Here is a 25,995-nt window from a genome sequence, read left to right on the forward strand (position 1 = left end):
CGCGGCCGCCCCGCCCGTTCCGCCCGGCCCCGCGTCCTCTTCCGCCCGGCCGCCGCCCGCTGCCGCCATCATGAAGTAAGCGCCGCCGCCGGCCTCAGGCCGCGGCCCCCATCTGCCGCCATCCGATGGCGGGGCCGCCACCCCCCGCCGGCCCTCGCAGCCCGCTAACCCTTCTTGTGTCCCCTGCAGGGTGGAGCTGTGCAGCTTCAGCGGGTACAAGATATACCCCGGGCACGGCCGCCGCTACGCCCGCACCGACGGCAAGGTGAGCGCTGCGGCGGTGGGGGGCGGGCACCCCTTACAGTAGTGGGCCTGGCCTTAAAAAGGTGCTCCTTATTAACATCCTAAGGGTTAACATCCTCGTACTGTAGTCTTGTACGGAATCTCCTGGGAAGCGACAGCTAAATGATTGGGCTCATTGAACTTTCAGGTGGTCTCCTTAGACCTTATATAGACTTAAAATCAAACAGATAAGAAATTAATCCACTAATTTTGTTTGTAATTTACACTAGGTAAGAAGACTAGGGTAACTATGCACAAAGGAATTGAGTGTTGGTCTCTGAGCGTTGCTTACATCAGCCTCTGCTTCCCTTAACGCGTTCAGGAAGCACGTAGTTAGTTGAGAGCAGGCACTTGGAAAGTGTCACAGTGGGTACGGCTGTGTCATGTACCTAGAATGCACTGCACGCAAGTACTAGGGTGAGTTTTACTCAGAAAAATTGAGCTGTTTATTGTGTTATGAGAATAAATATCAGAATGTTAGGCATTATTATGAGAAAACTAAGTAAGGCCTGAAAAAAATCCTTTCAATGGGATAAGATAGCTTAATCAATGGAATAAAATCTCACACATTCAAGTGCTTAAATTGTGTTTTAAGATTTAGAATTGTTAGCTGTATAAAGCAATACAAAAGTATCAGTGCTAAAATACACCGAATCAAATAATTACTTCGTACTCCAATGTAAATGACAGTCTCTCTTAAATAGAAAGCTTACACAAATTATTCTTTTTTCCCCCCTCTAGGTTTTCCAGTTCTTGAACGCAAAATGCGAGTCTGCATTTCTTTCCAAGAGAAACCCTCGTCAAATCAATTGGACTGTTCTGTACAGGCGTAAGCACAAGAAAGGGCAGTCAGTAAGTATATACCATCAAATGCTCCTCTAAAGCTTTCCACCAAAAAATGTGGTCACAGGTCTGTTAGAATAGAGGTAACTTCAGTATGCTGGTGGTAGCAGAAGCATGACCCATGTGGCCAGAATAAAGTGGTCAATAATGGTGAAAGTGTGGGTGTATTTACACAGATTTATATATTGTTTTATACTTGGAAGGTAAATACTTCAGGAATAGCACTAGATGTGTATTTTATCACATCTTCAAGGGCTTTTTGAAAACAGGAGTATTTGTGTAATAATTGTATGGATGGTGTATGTTTAATTTAAAAAAAAAAAACTTTACATAAAATGGGCAATGCTGTTTTATCAGTGGACTGTTTAATTATTTGGACTTGCAAACTTTCAGAGTGGTGATAGTGTAGAGAGCTGATAATCTGGTAAATCATATTCCCAGACAGATGATTTGGGAGATGATGGGTGGAGGAACTGTTAATGTAAACCTTCTTTGAAAACTGCGTTATAACTAGTAGGATGTCTTTGCTGTGCAGCTGTCATTGCATGGAAGAAATATGGCATGTTAGTATGAGGTATTTTGAGTGCTCATGCTGAAATTTGCACAACAGAAGAGCAGATAGAAAGGCTTGCATTGACTCTTAACACCTAGCAGTTCATTTAGAGAAAGAAAGATGATACTCAATGGGTTATCAGTCTGCTTGGGAAATCAAGAAATTGTGTACAGAATAATTTTATTCATTTTGGACATACGCAATTCTGTAATAGCTCCATGCTTAACAGCAACTTGTTTCTGTAATTGTCTGTAGCCTTTTACTTCATGTCTTGTGATGCTAATTGTCTGTCTTCATATCCTGTCACTTTAGGAAGAGATACAAAAGAAGCGTACCCGTCGTGCTGTTAAGTTTCAGAGGGCTATTACTGGTGCATCTTTAGCTGAGATTATGGCTAAAAGAAATCAGAAGCCTGAAGTACGAAAGGCACAGAGGGAACAAGCTATTAGGTGAGAAAGCAGGGATGACTGGAGCTATCCCAGGCATTTTGAAGATTATTAATGCAACTACAAGAGGCCTACAAGATCTTGAACTCCAGCTGAGCTCTGTGTATTGTAAGCATTAGGAGGGTGAGGGGGAACAGTACATTTGGAGGTAATACTGTGTAATCTCAGCAAAAATTCGTATCGGCAGAGAGGGGTCTCTTCTTACCCTCTCCCTCTGTGAAAATACTGCTTTTGTCACACACAGTTCTGTTGTCTACGTGGTAGTCTTCCGAGAGGTACTGAATACAGAGGATAAACCTGAAATAATGCATTCCTTTCTTGATCTTGGGGAGCTCTTAGCATAGTTGAAACAAGGAAGCAGGGAATGGCAGGCATGACTAACTGCCACTCTTTCTGTGAATTAACAGGGCTGCAAAAGAAGCCAAGAAGGCTAAGCAGGCCACCAAGAAAACAGCTGTTTCTGCTGCGAAGGTAAGATGCAGTAGGTGGACAGAAATCATGAAGTATTTATTCGGAATATACCATGTTGTAACGCAGCACTCTTCCTGCACTTCACTGGAAATTCTCATTTGTGTTTGGAAGAAGCATTTGCTCACCTATTTGGATCTGGAAGCACGTGGATCAAACTTCTGTACAAGAGTTACAGCTGTGTGAACAGCTGAATAGAACAAAATGCTTTTTACAGAAAGAGTAAATGTTACAGTAAAACCATTTTCTGATTAGATGTCAGAGATGCCCAATAGCTTAAAAACTTGCCTAGATGTGACACTAGAAGCTTGGCAGCAAAATATTGATGAGTGCTACCATATGCTTCATTACTACTTTTGTTGTAATACCAAATGTTGGCATCCTACATACTGTAGGCTTACAGTGTTTGGTAACAATCTGTTAACTCTAATTCTAACCTGATAGTTAAATTGCCTAATTTCTGTGAAGAATCTTAAGTGTAACACAGGGACCCTTTCAAGAATACAGATAAAACTGCATCTCACTCATGTTGTGCTATTTCTCTACAGGCTCCAACAAAGGCAGCGCCTAAGCAGAAGATTGTGAAGCCAGTCAAAGTTTCTGCTCCCCGTGTTGGTGGAAAGCGTTAACTTGCCAAACTGTTAGCTGCGCTGAATAAAACACCTGACCAACTTTTATCACTTGTGCCATGTTCTCTTCAACTGTGTGATAGACAATGAAGAAAATTAATCTAAGAAATGATGATGTCTGCTTTTGCAGACTAATGAACACCCTCTTGCCATAAAACATTCAGTTCTTTAGAGGATCTGTTGTACTAGAAGATAGTTTGTAAGTCTTTAAATGAATGTAGTGATTCAGGTGGCAGGGAAGATTGGGCTGATGTTTGAGCTGTTCTTGCCTAAGGACAAAAATAGCACGAGCACAAGGTTATTCTGCATCAACGCCAAATGTCTTAAAAAGAAGGTTTTAAGTTTGATGAGGCAAACTAAAGAGCTGTGAAGCTGTATAACCTCTTAAGTTACATAAAAAGGTCAAAACACTTCTTGCATTGTGAAGCAGATCATTGCAAGATGTAGAGGATAAAAAGAGAAAATTTCAGAAATTGAACAGATGTTTCACAGATTACACTGCTCTTAAATACAAATGTTGAGATGCAATTCCTGGGTCAGGAACAAACCACTGAGGTGCTGGAAGCCTCTGTCAAGAACAGGATAGTTTCTAAGGTCTTGCCTCATGCTCTGCCTAAGCATTCACTGAGCTAAATGGGTTGTTTGACTTAGTATCACCATTCTGCAAACATGTTCTAATTAGTAGTACTTAAAACACTGATAGCAGCTTGACTGAGCTTAAAATGGAGCTGACAGTATGCATTACTTCAAGCTCATTTAGTCTCATAATTAATATCTGGAATACAGACATGGGTTCCCTTAGTCATTCTCTTCCACGCCTAGGAGTGGCCATTTGTTAAATGCTTTACGTAAAGCATACAGCTCTCCAATCTAGTAGTTAGGCCAGGTAGGCAGTGTTCCCAAACTTTCCCTTAACTTTGCTGGGCAGTAACAGCCTTAGCAAAGGAACGTTCTTTGCCTTCCTTTAAGTACAGGAGAAAATGAACCTTCTCTTTGTTTTGTATTTCAATTTATTGATGCCACACGTAAGTCCTGCATGCACTCAATCCAAAACAATATTCCACTTGGCAAATACTCACTTCAGGGCTTGTAAAGAGTAGGCGTTTACTACAGAAAGTTTACAGCTTTTGAAAATAAAAGCGGACTACTGTTTAGCAACCATGTTGAAAGCCAGCTTACAGCTCCTTTGAGGGCTTTATTGATGTTACTACACTAGATAAGAAAGAAGCTCTTCATCATACTTGTGCTTCCTGTGGTTCATTTGGGCTTAAAAACTACAACAAAGGTAACATGCTTTAGGTTATGGGCTACATTTTGAGTTCTATCGTGCTTGGTTTTTATTAATAAACTAAGTACCAGTCAGATCGAGCTTGCAACCCATTTAAGTAGTTCCAGCTTGATTGCAATAGTGGAATATGCACTGGTATCTTTTGAACAATTATTCTTTTTACTATCAAGAGCATAAGAGCTGCTCATTATTTAGAAGTAAATTGAAGATACTTTCTAAACTGGTTAACAGCCTTGGAAGGAGCTAGAAACAAGGGAAGGAAAATTGTTACATGTTTTTAATTTCCCTTCAGGGAAAGGAATTTTTAGTAATTTATGAAGGCTGAATATACCACAGAAAGTTGCCTATGTTAGTGATGACTATATGCAAGACTGGTACAATTTTACAGGATTTTATAGTGGTACTGAGTAGCTAGGACACTGCACACATGCCTGTGAAAGTTAGTCTTAATAATTGCATATGAAGTTCCTCAGTTGAAAAGCAGAGAGAAACTTCAACAATCTGTTTGAAATACCAGTAAGGATAGAAAGGAACTGATAGTCAACAAAGAATTAGTATTTGTTAATGCCTTGAAGCTTGCAGGCAACACCTTCCATGAGATACGCAGTTGAGTACAGCCTGCATCACTCACTAACAGCCTGTTACTCTGCTCAAACATAGATGTAATGCAATGAATTTAACAGAAATGCCTAAATTGAAATCCTTGCAGTTACCTAATGCAACTTAATTGATCCTCTATTAAATATTTATCACTAAAAATGGAATACCTAAATTTTTCATAGGCCTATGGAATAATTTAACTTGAAAAGGACCTCTAGAGGCCATCTAGTCCAACCCTTTGCTCAAAGCATGTCTAATTAGACTCGGGACTGTACCCAGCTGAGTCTTGAAACAACTACAACCTCAGGAAAAGCTGTTCCACCATTTGACCACCATGGTTTAAAAAAAAAAAAAAAAGCGTAACTGGAACTTTCCATGCTCTAACCTGTATCTGACGGCTATCGCTATGCAACTTAGAGGGGTCTGTCTCTATCTTCTCTGCATCTTCTGGTGAGGTCGCTGAGGACAACGAGGTCCCCACAAAGGGGACTCCTTCCAAGGTACCACAGCCCCGTCTCTCAGCCTCCTGCAGTACCCGAGGCGACTTCCCTCGTACTTGGGGGCGGGGGGCAGGTGCTCACAGCACTCGATGGGGTCCTGCAAGTTTGTGACAGGGGAAGAGACAGAGGGGAAGGCGGGTGGCCAGCCACGCTCCTCCCGAGTCAGTTTTGAGGGGAGCTCCCCCCTATCAGCCCTTGCCCGCCTCTAAGATGGCCGCCCATCCCCGCGCCCGCCTCCAAGATGGCGGCACCGCCCTTTTCCCTCCCGCCGCGTCTCCCTCCTCCCCCATCACCCCGGCCACGCGCGCGGGCTTCTGACCTCACTTCCCCTTGTGCAGCAGCCATTTTGTCTTTCCGCCGCCGCCGCTGCCCGCGCTTCTCCCTCCCTCCCGCCGCCGCGGGCCGCGCAACTCCAGTTCCCCCCCGGGGCCCCGCCGCATGCGCCCGGCCCCGCGGGGACGCGCCGCGGCCTGGCGCCGGGGTCTCCGCGCTCCGCCATGTCGAGCGAGGAGAGCTACCTGGCTATCCTGCGCTACCTCACCAACGAGCGGGAGCCCTACGCGCCGGGCACGGAGGGCAACGCCAAGAGGAAGATCCGCAAGGCGGCCGCCTGCTACGTGGTGCGCGGCGGCACCCTCTACTACCAGCGGCGGCAGCGGGACCAGCAGCGCTTCGCCGAGCTGGAGGTGGTGCTGCAGGCCGAGCGCCGCGCACGCCTCATCCGCGCCGCGCACCTGGCGCCCGACGGCGCGCACCGCACCCGGCTGCAGACCTGGCAGGGCCTCTCGCAGAAGTACTGGTGGAGAGGTGAGGGGGCACCGCGGAGAGAGAGGCCCCACCGTCCCGTCTGGGGATGGGGTGGTGTGGTGGAGGCGGCCTGGGGCGTGCTGGCTTCTGTAGGTTGGGTTTGGGGTGAGAGGGGCTTGGCTGTGCCCTTCTGATCCCCGGTCGGGGGATTGCTGCTCAGTGACGAAGCACCACCACAAAGCTCGCAGTCTTGATGGCTGTGTCCCTAAGACGCAGACCATGCTGTCCCATCAATTGTCACGTGGCTTCGTTTTCACTAGTGGCATCGTTTAGGTTGGAAACAATAGGTTTAGGTTGGAAATGAGGAGGCGTTTCTTCTCAGAAAAAGCAGTCAGACATTGGAACGGGTTGCCCAGGGAGGTGGTGGCGTCACCGTCCCTGGGGGTGTTCAAGGAAAGGTTGGACCTGGCCCTTCAGGACATGGTTTAGTGGGTGATATTGGTAGTAGGAGAATAGTTGGACCAGATGATCTTGGAGGTCTTTTCCAACCTTAACAATTGTAGGATTCTATGATTGTAACTGTAAGGAAATACAGAGAGCAACTGTCCTAATCCAGGTGTTGTGTACAGCCTGCTGAAGGGAGGGATTTTTCAATTCCTACGCTTGGTGTAGGATGATAATCCTTTCCATGCAATCTAGTTCCACTTTTAGCCTGATAATAATCCTTTTTCAACTAACTTGTGGAAGGTGTGCACGTTTAAAATAGTAGACCCACTACTAACTGTAGTTCTTATACTTATCGTTATATTTCTCTATTGCCTCCCATGAGAGGATGAAAACACGGAACTAATCCTTAGCTAGGACCAGAGTCATGTCACAGCGATTAGAAACCAGTTGTGTATTAACAACCAAAATTCCCAGTTGTGGCCTTCTTTTGGCTGAGCCAATAACTTGGTACCTGTATTCCCTTTGGATTTGGTGCTCTATTTTTACTCTTAGGTATCCATTAAACAAATCTCCAGCTTTTCAGTTGCCTGGAGCCCAATTTCTGTTTATCTTGCTTTTTTTTTTTTTTCCAACCACTGGTAAGAAATCTGTTGTTTCAGCTACAGTTTCCTCTATCTCAATTTGTAGGCCGTTTGCTCTAGCTGCAGCCCATCCTTCCAGTCCAGATCTCATTGATTTGAGGTGCCAATCTGTTGTGGCTGTAGCTGGGAACTAGGGAGCTGGAATGGGGCCCGGGGTCGAGAAGGGTGTTGGCAGTGGGGTCTGCAGGCAGCAGACCCTGAGAACTAGGCCTGGTTTCGGCTGGAATCAAGGAAGCATAAAACATGTCTGAAACAGGCACAGATGTCTTGGGTTGGCAAGTCTCGTATTGCCTCACGTCTGTGTTTTCCCGATCCGTCCACAGATGCATATGCAATGATGGGATGTAGCACAGTACAAAATGCTGTAAGCAGGGCGAGTCTTTTGAGGTGTGATAGATTTTGAAGCATGGAGGCACAGGTTCTATAGGCTTTTATATCGTCCTAGTGATGGAAATGAATTTGAGTTGAAAGCTTTTATACGCTGAAAATGCCTTGGTATCTCGTAGGACCTTAAGCTTAGGAACTGTTGAGTATCTAAAATTATTCAGTTACACCTGATCAAGTACTGGAGGGGAATGGAGTTTCTTTAAACTCCAAAAATCCTAAACAGCTGATTTAAATCAGTGTTAACAATACAAATCAGTGTCATAGCCTATAATTCAGTCGGTCCCAGTTTTGCGAAAGCCTTTTACATAAGCCTTCCAATTCTTGTCCTGTTTAGTGAGGACAAACCGAGATCCACTTGTGTGGACCTAATTGCAGGATCAATTTACAGCTTTCATTGTCTTGGGATTCTTATAGTGAATGTGTAAATTGCTTTTTTTTTTTTCTAGCTTAAAAAAAGTCCTTCTGGGATGGTTCTGCTTCATATAGTGATCTTAAATATTTGATTGCAAATTAACTGTGGATTACAGTAAGGACATACAAAAGTGTATGAGAAGCAGAACTGATAAAAAGAAGGTGTAGGTGGCTGACTTCATTTTTCTTGAATAATCATTTAGTATCTTTTGGCTAATCACCTACATATTTAATTATGAATTTAAGGCAAATTGAATGAGAATTGGAAGCCTAATTAAGCTTCATTAATTTTCCTTAGGTATTCTTAAGCAGGTTAAAGATTACATTAAAGAATGCAGCAAGTGCCAGGAAAAGCTAGATCGCTCTAGATCTCTGTCGGATCCTTCTGAAATGCTGGAGGAACTTGGACTGGATACAAAATCTCATGAAGATAGTAATGAAACAGATGATGAATCGAGTAATGCGGCATCGATCCCAGCTGCATCCCCAAAGCCTGTGAAGAAGAAGCCAATAGCAAAGCATGAGCTTGTATTTGTAAGTACTGCTGTTCACATCTGAATGTATTACATGTTCACGCATTCTTAAAAGTATGTTTACTTTCCATTGCTGTGATAATCCTGCATAAAATGACATATTTTTATAAATATATTTGGTGTGTGAAAACAGGTGACTGGTACATAGGACATGAAATCAATGATAATATATGATCTTTGGAAAATAAAATTGCCCCTATTTCTATATATACGTATAAGATCCAAGGGAAAATTAATTGCAAAAGTATAAGAAAAGTATCACAAGATTCTTGTGGAATCTGTATCTGTTCCTTAATAAATTATGCTGTATTTATATATATGAAATTCTTGATGATGGTAATTGGGGGCTCATAGACATGTAAAGACTTGTATCTAGAAATTGTTTCACATTGTAGCATTGAAAGATACAGTCCAAAGAACTGTTTGAATATGTCTTCCCATTTTTCCAGTTGTCTGTTTTAACTTTTTGGAGGGAGGGTAAGAGTTGGCACGTTTGAGGGGGGAAGAAAAGAGAGAATAATAGTAAGATGGTACAGGCTTGAACTGCTTTTATGGTTGCAGCAAATAATCCTTTTCTGTGTTTCAGTGTGAATGCTTACAAAGGCAGAGTCTAAATGTAATGAAGTTCTCGTAATGTTGTTTATGACAGGTTGACAGTAAGGGCCTTGTGAAGCAGTCATCTTCCAAACATTGTCTGTCAGTCTTAAACCAACTGAATCAGCAGAGGCTTTCCAATCAGTTCTGTGATGTGACTCTGCTGATTGAAGGAGAGGAGTACAAAGCTCACAAATCTGTCTTGGCAGCCAACAGCGAGTACTTCCGAGAGCTCTTCATTGAAAAGGGAGCTGTCACTAGTCATGAAGCTGTAGTGGATCTGTCAGGTGAATTGTTGTGGGTTTCGAAGATAGAAATCATAATATCTGAAGTAAGGTGTACAGTGTTTGATTCAGTCTCTTTCAAGTGCTCAAGACAACCAAGTATTTTATCTTGCTTTTTTTCCTCTTTTAATCTAAAAGTATTTTGTATGGTTTTTCATGCTAAAATGATCACTCTTGTTTTTGCATAATTTGATCTCCCATACTGAATTGACCATGGAATTCCATCTCATAATTTCTGAGAAGCTTTGGATTTATTTATTTTTTTTAGCTTGCTTAGGTGTGTTTTCTCCTTGTATTAGTCACAGACCTTAAAAAAGGGAACATAATCCAAATGCTTGATTACATCAAGAGGGGATGTTTACTAGCTTCTCAGAGAACTGTTTTGATGACCAAATACTAAATTGTCTCATGTCTGGAAAAGATTACTCTACATGTTTGTTTATTTGTCAAACCTCCTGTTACCTTAACGATGGGAGATAATCCTAAAATCAGTGTTCCAAAAATAACTTTGAAGAATATTGTACAGAACTTAAATGTTCCGTTGCTTTCCCATTACTTTCTTTGCCTTTGCATGAACAATAGGCATGCATGAACAATGGATTTCTAGTATGATGGTCCAGAAGGTCCCCCAAATTAAATATTTCATTTATGATTTTTTGAACTGTGGAAAATTATATCAAATGCTTCTTTGGAAGCATTTGTATCTGTGTATATATATCTTTTTCAGTAGCCACTTTCTTGACTTATTTTTCTGTAGCATTAATTGTTGCTTAACTCCAGGCTACTTTGTGAAAGTAGCAGCCCAGAAAGACTTCAGTTAAATTAGGATTAATCTGCTTCAAAAACATTGTGGCCCTCCTAGCATCTTGAAACAATCCTTCTGAGAATTTTATCGTGAAATTACCTCAATTTTACTTACTTATCAAAAATGTTGTCTTGAGTTTGACTTCCACAAACAATATATACAAGGAGGATGCTTTTGTGTAAATGACAGTGAATTGAGTCTGAATGGAGGGGCTCTAATGGTATTTGTGTGTTTCACTCTAAATTTCAAACTTAACTGTATCAAAAATGAACTGTTGTATCTGTCCTGGGGTATTTTGGTGTAACAAGGGGGTCATCAGTGTTTGCTCTAATCTCTTGTTTTATTCCTGATAGGGTTTTGCAAGTCAAGTTTCCTCCCGCTCTTGGAATTTGCTTATACTTCAGAATTAACTTTTGACTTCTGTAGTATGGCGGAAGTGGCCATGCTTGCCCGGCATCTCTTCATGTCAGAGGTTCTTGAAATCTGTGAAAACGTGCACAAACAGATGGAAGAGAAACAAATTACAGTGTACCAAAAGGGAGATATTCAAACAGTAGAGTCAACACAAAGTTTAGCAGAGCAGATTGGAGTTGAGATGCCGCTCCTGCATGGTGCTGAGCAGCCTCTACCGGCAGAGCTGGCAGCCCATGAAGTGACAGCAGTTGTGAATGGAGCTCCTTCCTCTGCTGGGCCAGAGGAGGCAGCAGCACCCCAGCCTCACCTCCTGCCCCCAGAGCCAGCAGAGGCCACTCCTGATGATCTTGCAAAGCCTTTGGAGCAGTGTGAAACAACTGAAAATTTTATCAAAATAGAGCTGGTGGAGAACATTTCAAACAGCACTGTGTCTGTCAGACAGGCTGAGCCATCAGTTGTGGAAGCCATGGACACAGACGGTCAAATGGAAATGGATCTAAATGAAAGCTGTAAAGCAAATGTAGAGACTGCTTCTGAAGACTCCTCGGAAATGCTCAGGCAAAAACATGGCAGGCAAAGTAAAGAAGAGAGCATTTTGGCTTCACAACCAGAAAGCATGGCTTCCAGCCAGGATGATACTTATAAAAGCAAGCTTCGCCAGCGTTCTGTTAGTGAAGGTGGATATATCAGATTGCATAAAGGAATCGAAAAAAAACTGCAAAACAGAAAGACAAATCCAAAATCTGCAATACAGCAGGTATTCTGTCTCTGTTTAAGCCTGTTGGCAGTAATCATCCTGTGTTTCCACACCAGTCTGAAAAGACTGTTTCCCATTTCCAAGCGTTGTCTGGCAAATGCTTTAAGTGTTTTCTTTTTTGAGAAATCAACATTACTGCAAACCGAAGTAACATCTAAGATGTGACGCTTGTGCGAAAAAAAAAAAAAAAAAGAAAATTATTTCCAGACTGGAGACCTTTAGAACATTTGGGATTTTTAGCCTAGCTTGAATACCTCCATCATAGCTTTTCATGTCTGGACAGCAGGTGTTACCTGTTCCCTAAAATTCTTAATGATCTGGCAATTTCTTAGCTGTCATGTCTGTATGTCAGTGACAGACAAATACAAGAATATCTTGATCGATTACGGAAATGAAGCTCTACATTTATTAAGACTTGAAAATAGTCTGGTGTCCTGGGTAGATCTTAAGACATAGTCATAAATCGTAACAATCCAGTGCTGCTACCCTTAGATTGGGATTAGTTTGTTTAATGGAAAAAAAAAAAAAGTCCAAAGATTACTGATATTAAAAGCATTCAGATGTTATAAAAGCTTAGTAATTTTTTTTTTTTTTACTTTTTAATGAAACATCAGTCTTATTTGTCTTTCAGGAGCCTTTTCTCTTCTAGTGTCAGTAGATGGGTGGCATTCACTACACAGAGCACTAGTTCATTCAATCTTGTGAGAGTAGGCTTTGCCTCACTCCTCCCAGAGGCAGTAAATGTTACAAAGAACTGTTGCTTTCCAGAGGTGTTCTGTGAAGCATTTAAATAGTAGGTCCACCCATCTGCTCTGAGAGGTATAAATTGTTACCCTTGTAGATAGAAATTGTAGCATTAGTCTCCTTTTACCTCTGGTCAGTGTAAAGACCGGATGTTAAAACTAGCACAGTCCAAATATTTAAGCACCCAATTTGTGACTTCTGTTTCTCTGTTTTGGGAGGGGGAGCTCTTTCAGGAGCAGCTCCTGTTAACTTACTTCAGTTTTTAAATCCCTCCCCTTGATAGAGAAGGTCTCCAGACAGCATCCACATTAGGAAAAAAAAGTTTTAGATAATTGCTCAGAATTGGAATTAGGAATAGGTTTCTGCTTTCGTAACTGATCTCATAATTTTTCACCTTTTTGTCTTACGCTACCCTCAACTCCTACCATGACACTGGATGTTGTATAAGCATTTGAAAATAGACGCTCCTTCTTGAGTTCCTAGTTTTGATCCTGGAAGAATAACAGTAACGAGAAATTGCAAGGAAATGCTGCTGACTTGAATTAGCATAATTGCTGTTGGCATGGAGATGTTGGGGATAAAGCATGCTTTGCATGAATGGGTTATTTTCCAAGCTCTTATTAATCATCTACTGGACAAAATGATTTTTGTGGCTTCCTAATTTGGCCAAGTTTGCATAACTTTTCAGAGCAACAGCAAGACATAAGAGAGTCTGAAAATGTTGTCCCTGTGTTCAGTTTATTTGTGTGAGACAAGGAAAGGCTAGTGTGTTTTCAAAAATTGCTAGATGCTTCACTTGTTGAAGGAATGGGGAGGAGAAATGGGGATGCAATGTACTGTTTTTTCCCCTTGCCTTATTCTCAGAAACCTGAAGGGGAGATACCTGATACAAGAAATTTCAGCCTGATCACCTAAACTATGGATTTTAAAGAATTGACAGTAAGTTTCTGCAAAGGAAAATGAGATTACCAGCTCAAGGTAGCATTGTCAGTACTGCCTCACACAAACATTAAAGCTGGAATGCCCTTAACTGGAAAGAGCTTTGCTTAAATACTGTCAATTTTTTTTACACATTATTAACAACTCTGTTCTTGCTGGCTGGTAAGAATGTATTAGGCCACTTTTTTTGTTTAATTTGATAACTTCTGAAATAGGTCTTGAAAAGGAAAGTTGAAGTGAAGGACGTGGTTGGAAACATTTTATAGAAGTTATGACTGGAAGTATTTGTGGTTCCTCTCTAACTATCACTTAGCTTGCGTTTAGCCAGTTACTCAGGGAGGGCTAGTTGGCTCTGAAGTAGTAAGTTGTCTGTCTATAATTATAGTCAGCTTGTGGTTGTAAAAGAAGACCATTTTTCTTACCATAATCTCTCTGGATTTTCAGTTATCTAAAAAGGCTTAACTTTCCAGTGGCTACATAAACTAAGCAAGATTGGGTGATATTACTGTAACATGAAGAAACATAAGCTTTTATCACTGACTACATTGTATTTCATACTTCTGAAAGTGAAGTTCATTCACTGGTTATGTTTTTCCAATGTAGGTTGCCATGAAGCTGGTACAGAGAGGGAAAAAAATGAAACAGCCCAAAAGAGAGACCACAGAAAATAATGAAGTAGAAGCTCAGCACAAATGCACGGAGTGTGGAATGGTGTTCCAGCGGCGCTATGCGCTTATAATGCACACACTAAAACATGAAAGATCTAAAGATTATAAATGCCCAGTAAGTTTTTTTTGTCTGTAAACCTTGCTATTAAAATTCATTCAATAATGACATTAGTAATTATTTTTCTTGTATCTTTTAGTATTTAGCATTTATTTTCTTTACGGATTTCAGAGACGGACAGAGCCTTGATCTAAATGGGTAAAATGTAGTGCAGCCACATGGCCTGATAGCATCATGTGGCATGAGAGTGCCCGTGCTGCTCATGGTACTGGGTGGGCTTTACTTTTAACCTTACTGGTAAATTTACAATTGTATTTAGATTATCCTGGAAGTTACTTCCTTACTGGGAAGTGATCAACGGCTCTGTCAGTAGCCTTAAAAAACCAACATGTAATTCTATTAATTAACCTGAAAAAAAAAGTCTGTTGGAGTCAAATTACAGACCTATGTAATCAGATTACTATATTTAAAATCTTTGATTTACCTTTTTTGAAATAGCTTTGAAATATTGCATGCAGATTAAAGTTGTAATGTTTTCTTTCCTAGTTGTGTAAAAAAGAATTCCAGTATGGTGCCTCCCTACGAGCTCATCTTGTCCGACACACACGGAAGACTGAAGTGAACACTGCAGCTTCTAGCGTAGAAGAGACAGGCATGTCTTCAGTGAAAGGGAGAACTAAACGGGAATTTGTATGTGATATATGTGGCAGAACTCTACCTAAGCTCTATTCTCTCAGGATACATATGCTCAAACATACAGGTGTAAAACCACATGCATGCAAGGTAAAGAAAAAGTTCTTTTACTTTGTAATCACGTCAGTAATGTGTTTGATATTTTAGTATTGACCCTCTATCCTACAACTTAGGTTAATTTAGGTCATTTCACAATGGGAAAAAATAACGTAACATTGCTGATGAAATTTCTTGTAGTTGGAGACTGTAAACTAGAATTCAACTAGAAGCTTAAATCATAGAATTTAATACTTCTATGTCTAGAAAATGTCTTTGCTTGAGTGTTCTTTTTTAACAGACTATTTTTACTACTGGTGAGAAATCATAGGCTTGATCATCCTTGTTCCTAAGAAATACAGGAGTTGATATTGTGTTTGGAGCTAACAGGTTTTCAAAGCTAATCTGTTTAAATATTCTGTGGTTTTTTTGTCCTCTTTGATTGGATCTGGATTTTCTTTTAGGTTTGTGGAAAGACCTTTACATATAAGCATGGATTAAAAATGCACTTAGCTCTCCATGAAGTACAGAAACAGTTCCAGTGTGACTTGTGTGAGAAGTCCTTTGTCACTAAAAGAAGTCTTCAGGAACATATGAGCATTCATACTGGTAAGTAGTGAGAATTGCTTTGGGTGGCTTTTGTGCGCTGGTGAACTTTAGCGTGGTTCTTTAATGTCAAAGGAACCATTTAAAAAGAAAGTAGTTTTTCATCCTGGTCAGGCAGTTGACTTAGACATAATTAGTCATTTATATTTCTCCTTTGGGCTTGTTTTATCATAGTTTAAGATTATTATGGAAATATTCTATACCAGAACAGGGAGTTGTGGTTAGTCTGTTCCTACGTCTTTATTTACTTATTTATGCCTATATCATGTGAATTCAACAAAGATAAGCAAGAATCGAACATTTTTGAGCACCTATGCTTTCAGTCTATCCTTTCAGAGGAGAACTCGCTAAGTTGAAACTCTGAGAAACTCCGTGTGTTTTTTCAAGACTTCTGCTTGTACTAATAAAACATTTATAAAGCAAGAATGTATTATTTGTTGCACAGCTATTTTAAATAACTTGAGTGGAAGATATTTTTAAACATGAGCAATGCTTCAGGATTTATTCCTATTTTAATAGGTCATATGCTCTTTAAGATTGTGTACTTTCTCATGGGATATCGTTTGTGTGATCTTTGAACTAGTTATGTTCTGTGAGAGCTCTCATTTCAAAGGAATAAAATCTTTTTCTTCAAAACTTTTACAGTAGGACAGCACCTTAAAAGCTGTACTTTTGACTAAGAAATATAGGACTTGTATTCTAATTTCACAAGTCTTATACTGAAATTTTATAAAAACTGGCATCTTGAAAGATCTTGGCATGTAAAAGATTGTTTCTTTTGTCTAAGACAAGCAGTTTTAAACTTATGTTGTAATATGTAGAAGTTGCCTGTGTTTCCTGAGTTGGGAGGAATCAGAAGAAAGAGCCTGTACCAAAAGTGGAAGAATTTATATTAGTACTCAAGACTCATAAAGTGATGAATTGGAGTTGAAAGCTCTTCTTTTGAAGTAGTGTTCCACAAATTCAAGGTGTGAGTCACCCACAGGCAATGCTGCATTGCTGGAGAAGTTGCGTATTATATGAAAACAGCCAATTGTTTTTCACACAAGAGAGCAGTTCTTTTAAACTGTTCACATTTCATGGCTAATAGTAGCTGTACTGTTGTACCCTGTGTTTAGAAACATGCAGTGAAGTCATTCAGAGTTGTTACTCTCCCTTCCGTCTATGCCTACATTGGCACATACAAAATACACTTGAAAATTCCATCTGTGTGTAGTTAAACCAACTTCTTTTTGCAACACTGCTCTGATTACTTCAGATAAATTACATAGGAAGAAAAAACACTCACCAAGCATCCCAGAGAGATGGAGGCCAGGCTTTGTAACTTGTTTGCTTTTGTTTTTTGTCAGGAGAATCCAAGTACCTTTGCTCCATCTGTGGAAAGTCTTTCCACAGGGCATCAGGACTCAGTAAACACATAAAGAAACACCAGCCAAAGCCTGAAGTTCGTGGATATCAGTGTACTCAGTAAGTTGTTAGTTGCTATGGTGTTTTGTTCTTTTGGTTTGTTGTTGGGGTATTTTTTGTCCTTTTTTTCTTAAAGATGAAAAGCAAATCCTGGTTATAGAACAAAAGTTCATTGGCCTTCAGTGAGATTTGTAAAACATTAGTGTTATAAAAAATAACTAGACTTTTGTTAATACATGAGTTGGAGAGCAACACCTTGGGATTTTTAACTGTTACCTACTTTCATACAGTTATGTTTTAATGAGTATGTTTGCACTTGTAGCTGTAATAAGTGGCCATGTGGTTTTAAAGCTCCCCTGTAGGACAGATAGAAGAGTGGTAAGCTTGTCAGAGACAAAGGGTCTTCAGCCTGCTCTTGCCTTCCTTTACTGTGATAGTTAATTTCAGTTGCATATATGTCTTATTAAAGTCTGTGGTGTAATGTACTCATGTGCACTGCAGTATGCACTATGTTTAGTAAACAGCTGTGCAGGAATATCTAGATTATAGATTCAGGTTAAGACTCACTGACTATTTTTAACTTGATTATAAAACTTGTATGACCACTTAAATGTTTTTCTTTTACTGACTTTTAACAGAAACTGTAATTGTAAAGTGTGTGTTTCATAGTGTGTTTACAAATCATGTTGCTTTTCATATGACCAAGCAGACTACAGGAGAACCTTTCAATTAACCTGTAGAAGCACAAATGGTACTTAATTTCCACCCTGTCAATTAGGTCTCTAGAAAACTCTCTCAGGTATTAAAAGGGACTGTACTATTTGTGATTGCCTGTATGTAGCTTGTGGTATTAATGAAAACTTATATCTAAAATATTTGTAATATATCTCTGGTAGTACAGCTGTACAAATAATATTTCCTTTCCTAAATATGCTGAAACCTCATTTTAATTTTGTCTGCAGTGTTTTTGTTTAGTGGTTTGTAGTACTAAAAACGTAGATCTCAAAAATTTAAAGAACAAAGCTAATAGGATCCACATCAGGGATGGAATTGGTTAATCAAACATAACAGGGAAGACGATTTTGGTTTTGAAAGAGAGTTATATTAAAAATAGATATTCAAGGCAGTAGTCATGGATGCATCATCACCTCGAATGAAAATGTATTTTGATTCCTCAACTCCTTCAAAACAGACACAACCTTTGTTTCTTCTAGAGTTTAGATCTATTCTAGGAATATAATTCATGTTGTCACAAGTGGTTTAGAGAGCTTCACTAAGCTACAAGTAGGCTTCATTTTTTTAGTACATTGGCTTGGTATGTAAATCTTCCAGCCAGGCTTGAGTTTGAGCTTCTGGCCCAGTTAAATAAAGCTTCACACAAGTTACTTTGCTAAAAGTAGAAGTAGATATTAGATTAAATCACAGTAGTGTGTGAGTGTCAGAGGATGGTGGTCATGGTTCATTTTTTATTTCTGAAATTAATACTTCTCTAATGGATTTTCTAAATACGCAGTCCATGAGAACACCAAGTACCAACCTCTTTGAAGACCCTTCAAAGAGAAGACCTTCAAAATTCCCTGAGAATCCCATTTGAAGTGGAGCTGTTAGTGGTTTTGTTTTTGTTTTTCCTAGCCTAGGAGAAGATTGTTCAGGCAACTCAGGGACTATAACCTACTTAATTTCTCTAAAGCATAGAAGGTTTTTTTCTTGCCTTTGCAGGGTACCCAATCTTTGTGAAGTGTGATATTACAAGTTTCGTTCTCATACGGAAGCTTTCTTCTTTTCAGATTCCACTTTAAGTTGGAATTCAGAGATTCCCTCATTCCAGAGGTGGTTGAGCTACAAAATGTAAATCCTCTACAGTGGACTTAGAAGTCCATGAATAACTTTGCTTGTTGGCCTTTCTCTGCACTCTGTCCTTTCTCAAGTCGTACAGTGTATCATGATACATGAGGAAGAGATATAGAAGATTAGGCAGAAAAAGAGGTCTGTAAGGCAAAATTTCTTTCAAAGATAAAGCATGTCTTTGGCTGGACTACCCCTGTAGTTTTTACATCAAGAGAAATTTGTTATTTTATGTAGTCACACTATGGGAAGATATAAATGAAGAAAAACTTCAGGAATTTAGTTTTAGACATATTCAAACAGCACACTAAAGAATGAACATCACTAATCTCAGATACATTCTTGTAGAATCCTGAATTTGTTTTTTAATTTCTTAAAAATATACTTGAGCATTACAGAAAAAAACCCACCCAGATATGTTATCTTTATTATTTAATCCTCTTTGGTTAAGGGAGGAAACAACTGTTAGAACCCTCATAGTAATTCCTATGATATAATATACCTTTTTGATATCTTCCAGCCAGTCTGCCTTTGATTAATCCTCATAATAAAAACAGAAGGAATACAGTCATCCATAACAGACAAAAATGTTTCAGAGCAGTGTCCTCAAGTGATATTCCAGATTTTCAGATAAGCTGCTCTTTCTTTTAATTTCCCCTGGTTTGGAAAGAGTTTGTGCTTTCTATCAATATTGATGACACTACAGGTCTTCTCCAAGTGTTCAGTTGCCATTACAGAAGGGAATTTCTGTGCCTTGGAAATCAGGATTACCAAGATCTTGCTGATATAGAATGCTACAACCTTTGCTATTACAGGTGTGAAAAGAGTTTCTATGAAGCTCGAGATCTCCGACAGCATATGAATAAACACTTAGGTGTGAAGCCATTTCAGTGCCAGTTCTGTGGAAAATGTTATAGTTGGAAGAAAGACTGGTATTCTCATGTAAAGTCTCACTCTGTCACAGACCCTTATAGGTAAGAGGAAATAACTGAAATGTAAGAAATTATAATGCCACTACCCTAGATTAGTCACCAAGGAACTGCCTAATCCGTGGTTCAAGTACTGATTGATTGACCTTAACTGGGGCGTTGAGTTCTTGAGAATGTGGATGGGTGACTTCAAATAGTGTGGTCAAACTGGTAATCTGCTGGCACAATCCCGGGACCAACACACATGAAGTCATAAGAGGATAAGTATAATTAGTAAAGTTATGCTTTGTATGCAGTCTTGCTTCTCTAGAATGGTAAGTGGAAGTTTTGTGGCTATTAATAAGAGAAAATGTGGCTTTTACAGTCCAGTGGCATTTCTAATTATGGAAATAGCTGTCATGAAGCTATATATATACCCATTAAACTTTACCTACATTAATTCAAGTACATTTTTATTTTAAAACGTTTAAGATAAGTGTAGGATAATGGTTTCAATGATCTCTCATTTTACATGCTCTAGGTGTAATATATGTGGTAAAGAATTTTATGAGAAAGCCTTGTACAGAAGGCATGTAAAGAAAGCCACACATGGTAAAAAAGGAAGAGCAAAACAAAATCTGGAACGAGTTTGTGAGCATTGCGGAAGAAAATTCACGCAGCTCCGGGAATATAGGAGACACATGAACAATCATGAAGGTATGTAGAAAGCAAGTAGTCATGGCATTTGCATACCCCTAAAAGCATTGTGAAGAAAAGGGTTACTGTGGGTTATCTTTGAATCTTTGTGTGTCCTGTGATGCAGAACACACAGAAGTTCTTACAGATTGTCCAGTTAGTTTTATGTTTATCCTGATTAATTAACTTTCTTGTGGTGATTCCCAGAAGTGCTGCTGGCATCTTTCTAAAACTGTAGTCACACAGTCACAGTATCATTTGTCTTTCTTGAACTTTAATGGAAGAATTATTTTAGAAGCAATAGGAAAAAAAAAAGTATCTGGCAAAGAAAGAATTGCACATAGTACTTTGAAAGTTGCATATGGCTAGTAAAATATTCCTCAAACAGGAGAGTGGCTTGAATTTAGAAAAAGGGCCACTGGAAATTGGTTAACTTCTTGATTTATAACTGGTAGTAAGCTTTATAATGTTTGGCGGAACTATGAAACCACTTTATAATTTAAAAAGTATATGCATTTTTACTTTAGCTGTGAAGTGTGATCTTCAGTATTTGGTTATTCCAGCTGTTTGAAGTCTATAATACAGAGATGCATCTTCAGAAAAAAAAAAAACTTTTTGAAGCTTATCTCCTTTTAAAAAGCTGCTACAGCTCTCTCAAACTACTGGAATAGAGATTGTTTCTAAATACAGTGAGTCCTGTATACTGGATACCTAGCCTAAACTTACAGTGACTGCTATGGAGAAAAAGCCAGTGTTAAAATAGTGCTCGTCACCGCCCACATGCTCCGTTAGATAATACAGGCCACAGAATTTGCACATTATAAGGGAGAATAAGATTATACAAACACCGTGTGCAGAATTTGAACATATGTGGTGTGGAGGAGGAAAAAAAAGCTGTAGATGGCCTTATAAACTAACTAGAATAAGTGCTGATTTGTTGAGAGGTGTATAGAAAGATTTACAGAAATAAGGTGTGACTAGGAATGTGACATGTTCTAATTAAGTAAAAGATGGTTTCAGAAGTAAATTGTTTTTGCCTGTGATGCCTTAGTTTTACATTAAGCTTTATGCACTTAAAGTAGTGCATCAAACTGCATGAAAAGGAATGTTAAAAAGAAATTGAGAAGACATTAGTTTGCGCAGAGCACTTGTGGAAAGGAAAGTCGTACCATTTAATGTGTTATCCTTATTTTATACTGTAGTACAGAAATGGTAAGTAAGATGATTCTCTTGCTTGGAAAAACTTGTAGTACTTGTATCATTTCTTTGTGCTTTTATACTACTGTCCTCCCTGTTGCTTCTCACCATCATTCATATATACTTATAAATGCTGATGGTCATTTTTTTTCTTTGCTTTCCATTTGAAAACAGGTGTGAAGCCATTTGAATGTCTAACTTGTGGAGTAGCCTGGGCTGACGCGCGTTCCCTGAAGCGTCACGTAAGGACGCATACTGGAGAACGGCCGTATGTCTGCCCAGTCTGCAACGAGGCTTACATAGACGCCCGGACGCTGCGGAAGCACATGACCAAGTTTCACAGAGACTATGTTCCCTGTAAAATTATGCTGGAAAAAGATACTCTTCAGTTTCATAACCAGGGGACACAAGTGGAGCATGCCATCAGCATTTTAGCAGCAGACATGCAGGAACAAGAAACTGAAATTAGCGTTGGTGGTGAGGAGATTGAGACTGTGGTAGTGACAGGAGACACACTTGAAGCGATTGAAGCGGTTGCAGCTACTGAAGAATGTACATCAGTCTCCACTCTTTCTGACCAAAGCATCATGCAGGTGGTAAATTACGTACTGGCACAACAGCAAGGACAGAAAATAGCAGAAGTCACACAGGCCATGGAAACTGTAGAGGTAGAAGTAGCCCACGTTGCAGAGACAGAGTGAACACAGCACATAAGAAAGAGCAAGGAGACTGAGGTCTTACGATATGTGATAGCTAAATATTAACTGGATATCTGAGGCTTACAGATACCTACTCACACCATTAATCTCCAGTACTGAATCTCTTGGTTATGAAATATTGCACGACGCATTACAGGGCAAAAGTTAAGATGCTTCAGTGTAGTCCAAGGCTTTGACGGCTAAGATATCTGCACTGGTCATAACTATTTAAAAAAACTGTTGGGATAATAATGTTTCCTGTGTCATGGAGTATCATGCTGTAAATTAAAAAATCTATAAAGTGGCTGCACTAAAATCTAGAAATGTACAATTGGTAGCATTTTTTACTCATTTTTACATTTCATCAAGTTTGTGAGTGAATGACCAACATAGGCTTTCATCTCTTTACTCCCTAAAACAAGGGAATGGTGGAGTGTTTCATGCAGTGCGTGCTTTACGTGACAAAATCTGAGGCTTTTGTCTTTAGGCAGGTGCACCATCTGCAATTAGTGAATCCTAGTTTTGAAGAACTTGTTTAAATTCCAGATCACTGGGGGCAGGTCCATGGTTCAGCAAAACAATGAGGGAAGGGGTTCCAGAAGTCTGAGGATGTCGTACCCTGAGATCAGGAACTGAAGTTCTCTAGAGGATATCCTAGTGAAGGGAGACAACTTTTGTAAGTAAACTGTTTATTTGTGAGAGGAGCTTACACTTCATCCTCCATGCACAGCTATGTTTAGGTTAATGGTGGTCAGTTGTGTAAAGGAACCTACTGTCTATGTTATACATATCCAAAGCAGGCAACCTAATGCTGGATGCTTATATTTTAGAATTAAATGTGATGCAGAAACTTTTAATTGAAGGAGTATAATGGCATGTTTTTGTGAGAAGAGGCATAAAAGTGTGCTCAAGTCCCACCAGTTAGGAACTGATCTTGTATTATATCATTGAAGGGAGGAGCTCTAGTAATTCCCAAATGGGGGACAGCCATGTCAGAGGAAAGAACTATGAAAGTCTTAGCATCAGGTAAGAATTTGTCTCAAAATTACAAGAGTCTCCAGATGACCTTATTACAGATGCTCTAACAAATACTTCTAAGGCAAGCTAATAACTCAGTGTTGTATCACATTGATGGAAAAAATCCTTACTAGATTTTCCTGCTAGTAAGCATGAATCACAGCCATGCTTGACCAAGCTGATTTAATACTATGTACAGTGCACATGTCAAGGTGTGGGTCCTTTAATTGTTGTTGGTTTTTTAATTGCTTTTTTTTTAAATAAGTGTTGCTCAGGAGATCATGGAACGTGCTAGACACATGAATAACCAGAAGTGTATTCTTTTAAATTATTCTCAGTCTTTATAGCATTATCAAATACTTTCCAACTTTGACAACAGCAGGGTATCCAAGGAGCCAGAAGGGCTGGGGGGGTCACTAAAATCGTATGCATATAATGCTATAACCCATGAAACTGATTCACTAAGCAAAATTTAAGCAAAATCCATGATGAAGTAACCACCTCCTTTGAATCTGCCTTCCATCATATTTAACTATTTGAGTATCTGCCTACTAAGCTACAGAATGAATTGTTCTTTTTATATTTTGCAAACCTGTAGATAAGCAGTTGTTGAAATTTTAAGGTAGCTTGAGTTCCTGCCTCAGATTTGAATTAATCTGTGGATGACTACTTCAAAAGTGAATGTTGTCCTGCACAGAAGTCATGTCATTATTTATACATCCTGCAGCCCTTTACAACTGTGTTCTTTTCTAGTTACCCGACTGAGTAAAGCTAAAATGAATACTTGAAGAAGAAAAGAAACACAAACTGCTAGCTATAACTTCTGAATTTTTGTATGGTCAAGAATCTTGAGATAGCCATCCTGCTTAAAATGAAAAAAAAAAAAAAAAAAACACATAAGTAAAGTAACTGTTCTTACTGCCACTATGATGGAAAAAGATTTAATAGACTGCTAGATAATCTTTAAAACTTATTCCAGTGTTTGTATCTTACAAATAATTATGTATTAAGTGATGAAATTGCAAGGGAAAACAGCTGTAAATAGTGCTAGAACATTATTTGTATATTTAGTGTGTTACCTTAAAAAGAATATTATTAGCACCTCAGTTTAATCTTTGGTGCATTTATTTATTTGCCCAATACATGGTAGGAAACAGAAGTGAAAATGAATTTCAGAGCCTTGTTCCCCACTGTAGAAATACTTCAACTGACTTGATAGCCTGCCATTTAAAAACAATAACAGTTTGTTTCATAAACAGAACTCAACCAGGAATATCAAAGCTGAACACTGAATACTGTGCCTCATCTTTCAGAAGGGCATGAGGTTAGTAGGGAGTATTGTTGTTAGCTTTGCTGTTCCTGTATTTCTGAGGTTGCCTTATGTTTTTCCTTAGATATCCTAAGCTATTAATTTAAGATGCTTACTATGCTTCCGCAACCTCTTTAATGTCAGACTGCAAATATGCAGTTTATATTTAATTTCATTTTTTTAAATAAAGTTCATGAGACCTGTCCATTTATAAAGTATAGTGATGAACTCTTGTATATAATTTGATCTGTACATTATGCTGTTTTTATTTAGTGTTAGATGTATAAAGTTATGGTTTCTGTCATTAAATAAACTAAGCTTTGCCATGAATTACTCTTTTAAGCAACTTTTTTTCAGGGGGAAAAAAGTGTTACAATGTTGTTCATTCCTCTTCAGTATTTCCCCTTTTATATTATAGTCAGAGGCTTTCTACATAGTACTACCTACTATTAAATTTTACTTAAATTAACTCATACAAGGAAAGGAAAACCTCCACTGTTAGAATATCAATCTACTAAAGCATGATGTTAACAAAACACTATGTTCACATTGGGATTAATTTGGCTGCAACACATGGTGGTAAAGGGCCCTTTCCTCACCCACTGAATCTCCTGATACACAGCTCTAACACTTTTAGTTAAGAGGTTATTTCTCTGTACAACACTGACACCCAGGAGGCAGTATCACACAGCACTTCTGTCTCAGCCTCTGCTCTGGGCAGTTGTCCTCCAGTCACCCACCTGGCTAAAGGATGAGTTGTACAGATGCCTCCTAGTCTCTCAGGAGCAACTTTAAGGCAACATCAGCGTTGCAGAAAAGCCTTTTTTTTTTTTGGTTGGTCTTTTTTTTGTTGTTGGTTTGTGGTTCATCCTGATCACTATGGGAAATGGTAAGACTTGTGCATATTAATATTTAGTGTTTTAGCATATTAACTCTTCTGCAAACCTATACAGGTAACTAGGTTACACTGGAAATATATAGTTAAACCAAAATGGGGGCTTCAAAAGGCTGTGTACTGAAGAAGTAATGTGGCCTACCACTGAACAAATGCTATTCAAAAGGGGATGCAATTGTAGTTTTTAAAAAAAAAAAAGTCATGGATAATTTTTTCCCCTTTTCTTTCCATTTGAGCAAGAACCACATCATTTGTGGCTGTTAATGAAGAGCTGTGAATAGCTAATGTATGCAGGTAATAGGGTAACCATTAGGTTAGGTCAGCTGCTGCTGCCAATGGCTGTTGGGAACCTAGCACCTATCAAGCAGTTCTCCATTGAGGCCTGTTCCCATGACAGCTTTCTAGCTATTGTCTGTTTCTGTTTTTTTTTTTTTAAACTATAAGATGGTCAAAGGCCTGGCATGACTTCTGTCACTACCCTCAAGCTCAGGTTATTTTCAAATATCTTCACAAGTCTACTGTGGCTTTTCAGCAAGCTCAGTAATGCTGTTCAATCTTGCCCCCATATGAAAGGTTTTATTTAAGGGTAATATTCTTAGTAAGAGGGCTCTGCTTTATAAATACTAGCATCAGCATTGTTATTATCTGTG

General features: G+C 39.3%; 2 protein-coding genes across 3 annotated transcripts; both read left to right on the top strand.

Annotated features, from left to right (window-relative positions):
* Positions 1 to 3: 3 nt before the first annotated feature.
* RPL24 (ribosomal protein L24) lies at positions 4 to 3,266 on the top strand. The gene is made up of 6 exons (XM_040569741.1): positions 4 to 75; positions 190 to 265; positions 1,024 to 1,134; positions 1,991 to 2,127; positions 2,532 to 2,595; positions 3,141 to 3,266. The coding sequence occupies exons 1-6, from the start codon at positions 71 to 73 to the stop codon at positions 3,219 to 3,221; spliced, it is 474 nt and encodes a 157-aa protein (XP_040425675.1). The 5' UTR covers positions 4 to 70; the 3' UTR covers positions 3,222 to 3,266.
* Positions 3,267 to 5,515: 2,249 nt separating this feature from the next.
* Positions 5,516 to 24,780, top strand: ZBTB11 (zinc finger and BTB domain containing 11). Of its 2 annotated transcripts, none has more exons than XM_040569642.1 (11): positions 5,516 to 6,416; positions 8,541 to 8,776; positions 9,425 to 9,656; positions 10,812 to 11,629; positions 13,916 to 14,095; positions 14,585 to 14,821; positions 15,232 to 15,376; positions 16,723 to 16,840; positions 19,441 to 19,599; positions 20,075 to 20,250; positions 21,601 to 24,780. In XM_040569642.1, exons 1-11 carry the CDS (start codon positions 6,107 to 6,109, stop codon positions 22,125 to 22,127), a joined length of 3,138 nt encoding a protein of 1,045 aa, XP_040425576.1. In that variant the 5' UTR covers positions 5,516 to 6,106; the 3' UTR covers positions 22,128 to 24,780. The 2 variants fall into 2 exon arrangements, with proteins under 2 accessions (XP_040425576.1, XP_040425584.1); XM_040569650.1 differs by lacking the exon at positions 5,516 to 6,416 and adding an exon at positions 7,087 to 7,103.
* The last annotated feature ends 1,215 nt before the right edge of the window (positions 24,781 to 25,995 follow it).

Source organism: Cygnus olor, chromosome 1, assembly GCF_009769625.2.
Source record: "Cygnus olor isolate bCygOlo1 chromosome 1, bCygOlo1.pri.v2, whole genome shotgun sequence".
Taxonomy (NCBI): domain Eukaryota; kingdom Metazoa; phylum Chordata; class Aves; order Anseriformes; family Anatidae; genus Cygnus; species Cygnus olor.